A 5,475-nucleotide genomic window follows, 5' to 3' on the forward strand; every position below is an offset into this window, starting at 1 on the left:
CTATATTTATTTTATATATGAAATTTGAAGTTAAACTTGTATTGAGTATTTTAACTGAAATAAGGAATGACAAATATCATGTACAAATATCAAATAATTTATTTTAAATATAAAAAATAAATTATTTAATAAATTTATTGAAGAAAACGAGATTTGAATCACACACAATAAAATTTTCAGAAGAAGAAATCGTATCTGAAATATTCACAATTTTTATTCTCAGATTTTTTGTGTTATAAACAATAAGGTCCTGTGAAATAAGAACAATTTAAGAGAAAAATAATTTTTTAAATATTGTTTTGTTAAATATTGTTTTGTATATTAAAAAGTCTTTAACATAAGTGCAATCGTTGGCGAGAATCGTGTACATAGATTTTCGTTTCTGCCATTTTTAAAAGAATTGCTAGAGATACTGTCGGTCCTTAAAACTTCTTAGGACCTAAGCTTTCCTATGCTTCATGCAATCGAATAAACATGAGCGATGTTATCTAGAATAACGAATTAGGCTAGTTACAATTGAGCCGATCCTCGCCACGCGGAATCGAAACCGCACGTCGTGTCGGAATCGGAATCGCCGGTTTGCTGGACGCCACCAGACGCGATGGAGTTGGAGTTGATCGATGTCGTTGACGACGTTGGTCGACGCTGAACAGTCCGGTTCGGTCGGCTCATTTTACCCTGCAGCAACGGAGTAGTTGGTTGACTGGCGACCTGCTGCCGCTCCTGCGATGAACCGAAATCCTGCGGCCGTCTGCTCCTGCGCTTCTTGATAGGCGCGTACTTCGGCGGTGGCATCAACTTCTGCTCCAGCTTGCGAGAAACGTGTCACAGTGTAACACGCGAGAAATTAGAATGGATAATAACACTGCATGTTGCGTTATTAATGATTCTATTAATCAATATGTTTGCCTTTATTCTATATTTATAGGTTTCCATTAATTTGTATAATTATATATTTCTATTATATATTCATATATTTTTTATTAGATAGTGTAATAAGTAATTATACATGTATACAGTGCATATTTTTTGGGGATTTCAAGCAACGCGAATAGACCTATTTAATCAAAGAAACTAAATGTATATATTTTTCACTATAGAATTTATGCATTATCTTAATTTGTCATATATTGTAAATAACATTATAAATAATATTTTAATTGAGTAAAAGTAATTTGGGATAATTAAAGATGTATTTAAATTTATTTTAAGTTTTATTAATCCCAAATTACTTTTACTCCCAATTAAAATATTATTTATAATATAATGTGTTCAATTCAATATATGACACATTGAACCCAAGAGAGTAGTACCTGAACGTTATCTGCGGATCCCCATGATTTATGAATCTTCTCGTTGTTGTTAGTCGTACTGCTGGTTGCCACACCCAGGAATTGGCTGAAGGCTTCCGTAGTACGTTTCACGCGAACGTTCAACGAGCCAATTCGTAGGAAACCAAGATCTTTCTCTGTGTATTCAATCAATCGCTCTGTTACGATGCTCTTGCAGATCTTATTTATTACAACGTAACTTTTACAATGGAAGAATACGACCGATCGATAGACTCGCGTATATCTCTGATGATCATCTATATTTTTCTACGTTAATTAATTCTACAACGGAAATATAGTACTCTTCGATTATTATAAAATTAAAACTGATATACGATTATAAGCGAGGTTATTAAAACTATATAAAATTGACGGAATGAAAAGGAAACTAATGCTCTGGTGTTAATGTCTATTTAGCTTGTTTCTCATGCGCTAAGTTAGTCTCTAAAACGCTCTACTAAAACGCTCGAACACCAAAGGAATTATTTCTTACCTGCATGCTTTTTCCTTGCTTTTATTTCTGAAATAAAATAGAAAATCATTTGAAACTGTGTCTCGTACAGACAGCGAGAAAAAGGAAAGATTGATAAAAGAATATTGCAAGTGAGTTAGAACTGAATAAAAAAAAAAGAAGCTATTTATTAAAAAAATACGATATTGCGAGATATATTAATTATGGCTAATATACTTAATAAAGTCTAAAGAGAAACAGCTTTATATGCAAAAATTCTGTTAATAATAAATCTGTAATTAAAAGGTAATTTTAACGCGTGTGTGTGTGTGTGTGTGTGTGTGTGTATGTGTGTGTGTGTGTGTGTGTGTGTGTGTGTGTGAAAATGTTATTTCATATAGTTAATAAAAGTATAATTCGCGCAATATGGAATTAGATAGAAAGAATAGGGGAGTCAACGGGAAGTTAATAATATAGTTAAATAAGTTAGTATAAAAATAGAGTCTACTTTCCCTTTTGAGAATTACACGTCCTGTCATTGTTATCAGATATAATAATTATCCAATGTGAATAAAATGTGATGCTGAGAATCGGCTGATGTGATGTGTATATATGTGCTTCTCATGCTTATGTGTACATGCTCTATTTATAGTTATAACACATATCACACACACACACACACACACACACACATACACACACACACACACACTCTCTCTCTCTCTCTCTCTCTCTCTCTCTCTCTCTCTCTCTATCACGTATACAAAAACAATAATAGCAACAACAATAATAGTAGCAGCGATGTGAAACGAAATATCTTATATAATATATATAACGAATCAAATAAATTACGATGCAGGAGTAGAGAGTCTTATTATGTTTTAATTTGTATTAGCGCTTCATTTATATATAAAAAATGATATAAAAAATTACAAGTTCAATTCCAAGATTAATTTCACATTGCCAGTTACATAACATTAATTTTCTACGACGATGATGTACTACTGCCACTTGAATAATTCATGTTTCATAGCCATTGCGAAACGTATGATCAACATTTATCGATGAAAAGGAAACGGAATATACACGTATGTTACGCACGAAAAGAGATTATTTCGTTACTAATAATTGATTATATATTAAGTAAATTAATTTATGAAGCGAATATGTTAAAAGTGAATATTTATGCATGTCAACATAGAGTTGTTACTCGTGGAATAAGTACGTCAAAGCTACTGTAAACTCTTTCAACATCAACACATTTTCGACATTTCAGACGTTTCAGAGGAACGAACATTGCTCGTAAAGCGTCAGAAGCAAAACGGGTTCGTGTTTAACGTTTCTTTCGGCAAATGATATCCTCGGGCGAGTCTCTGGAGCGTACATACATTCGCGCAACGAGGCCCGTGAAACTTCGAGATACTCACGTCAGAAGTGCAGAAAAGTGACAGTCATATGTTACTCTAAGGTGCGCCTACGTACTTTAATCTGGCGACACACAAGCGCTTTACTACTTTAGCGGAGGTGTGCTTCTGAACTTGCCTGAGTGTAGCGGCAGCAGTAATCCCTACAACAGAAGAATACTTCCAGAGCCCCGAAATACTCACCGAAGAGCGAGCCCATAACCATTCTCCATTTTGACTATTCCGAATACCGCGTCACGTCATACCTGATCTACATCTATACACCTAATAAATCTAAAGAGGCATCTAAAGCGATAGAAAGATATTCTAACTATCCTAGCTCAAGGATGCATTGTTATCTACACAATATTGTTGGTAACGGTACATATTGAAAGTTAATCATAGCAGAGTACCATAGTAAGGATATTAATAGACGTGCAAAATTTAGCAATATGCAGAAGTAGCGATGTTAAGATAAAGTCCAGATGTAAGCATGTGGAGTATCTAGTCTAAGAATACCATCTTGCTAGGGTACTAACAATATCATTGTTGCATCATATGCGATCTTCAAGGATTAGATAGAATCGACTGTTAACCACGTTGTGGACCATGCTGGAGCGTGACAAGCAATGAAAACGAGCAGGAGAATGATGAACAATGATCGATACGGGATATACGGCGGAAAGCAACGGAACTTTGACGGGACTCACACTGACAAACGATGTAAATTACAGTATACTACGAGACGTAATTGGTTTTACGGCGGCGACGTAAGCGGTAAGTCGGAGCGTGTTTGGCACAGGATCAGGGAATTCCTTTAGACAACTTTTCCTTAGACGACGATTTGTTGATGTCTTTTGTATTCACGTTATGCAAACTGCTTTCTTTTTACGGCCCGTTTTCATAGTATGAGACGAACAATCTTATTTGATAATAACATGTGAAAAAAAGAAGATTCGTGAAAAACAATATGTGAAAAAAAAAGATTTTAATATCCCACGGTCAAACTTTCGCTGCAATTTTGCATATGTGAGATGGCGGGGAGAAAGGGAGGATTTGTATGAATAATTTATAAAACGTCGTCGTGATCTTGTTCGTCAACACGAAACGGGCTGCTTTTCTTAAATCGACAAACGAATGAAAACAACGTGTGCTGCATTCTCGAAGGCGGGCGAGAAGATTGCTTTGTACAGCTTATAGTTAAAAAAATAGTCTCAAAAATAGTCTCATAAAGTCTCGTATTTATAAAAGACGCCATTAATTCATAATATGCGAATTAGAGACGTTAATATCATATACGAAAAGAACAGTTTTACTGAAGTATTTATAAAAATTTAACTAGATACACAAATCTGAAATTAATTTTTAGAATGTTAAACTTTTTTACAGCATTATCATCCTCATGCTTAAAAATTTTATATAATTATTTGTTTTACGGCCAAACAAAATTATTTTCAAATCTATATCTAGTTACATTTTTACGTATTTCAGCAAAACTGTTCTTTTTGTATACTGTTGAAAGAACTAATGCTAATTATGAGGAATATCTCAGAATATCCACGCAAACACAACCCTTCGCAGATTATGTACAAAAGTTGCGTTTCGTTTCTCTAAGTAATGTCTTCCTTCATAAACAGAATATACTTACTGTGGAACGTGTCCTGGCTGACTGCCGCCTCTTGCGAGGCTAAATACTGTCTGGCCTTCCTACCGCTGTAGTCACGTATGTCCTGATTCGCGCCTGATAATATATATAATATATTTTCAAAATGTGTCATTATGAGATAAATGCGATTGTTACGGACTTTTTGTTATTTTATAGAGAAAATGCATACTCACCATATACTTGAACTAAGAGATTGAATATGTTCTCGTGGCCGAATTGCATAGCGATATGCAAAGGTGTGTAGCCCTAAAATACAATGACAATTTGACGTAGAGATCTTCAAATAACATTAGATATTATTCTAAATATAGATAGATTAAACACCTAAAATAGAATGAGATATTCATCTCATTTTATTTTTATACATCTCTCTTACGCATCTCTTTCATTTTATCTTAAACATGTCCTAAATATGATGGACAATCAAAAATTGCCTAATATTCATTTCTACTAATTAACTTCAATCTCGATTTAATTGACTTTTTATCTTTTTTTAGTTTTAAGAAATAGAAAAAGATAAAGAGTAAATTAAATCAAGATTAAAATTAATCTATTAACTTTGATAGAAATGGGTCTAAAAGATATCCAATATCTTATATCTTACTTGATCTCTATTTTGATATA

At 33.6% G+C, this 5,475-nt stretch overlaps 1 protein-coding gene across 1 annotated transcript in view; it reads right to left on the reverse strand.

Moving 5' to 3' along the window:
- Nucleotides 1–253: 253 nt before the first annotated feature.
- LOC108690387 (ankyrin repeat domain-containing protein SOWAHB) overlaps nt 254–5,475 on the reverse strand; it is a 126,219-nt gene continuing 120,997 nt past the window's right edge. Inside the window, exons 12-16 of the mRNA XM_018197648.1 lie at nt 5,025–5,097; nt 4,834–4,926; nt 1,825–1,851; nt 1,314–1,468; nt 254–810 (exon numbers count right to left, since the gene is read on the reverse strand). Coding sequence (XP_018053137.1) covers nt 511–810; nt 1,314–1,468; nt 1,825–1,851; nt 4,834–4,926; nt 5,025–5,097 — 648 coding nt within the window. The 3' untranslated portion in view covers nt 254–510. The remainder of the gene's footprint in view (nt 811–1,313; nt 1,469–1,824; nt 1,852–4,833; nt 4,927–5,024; nt 5,098–5,475) is intronic.

The sequence above is a fragment of the Atta colombica genome, unplaced genomic scaffold (genome assembly GCF_001594045.1).
Source record: "Atta colombica isolate Treedump-2 unplaced genomic scaffold, Acol1.0 scaffold32, whole genome shotgun sequence".
Lineage (NCBI taxonomy): Eukaryota > Metazoa > Arthropoda > Insecta > Hymenoptera > Formicidae > Atta > Atta colombica.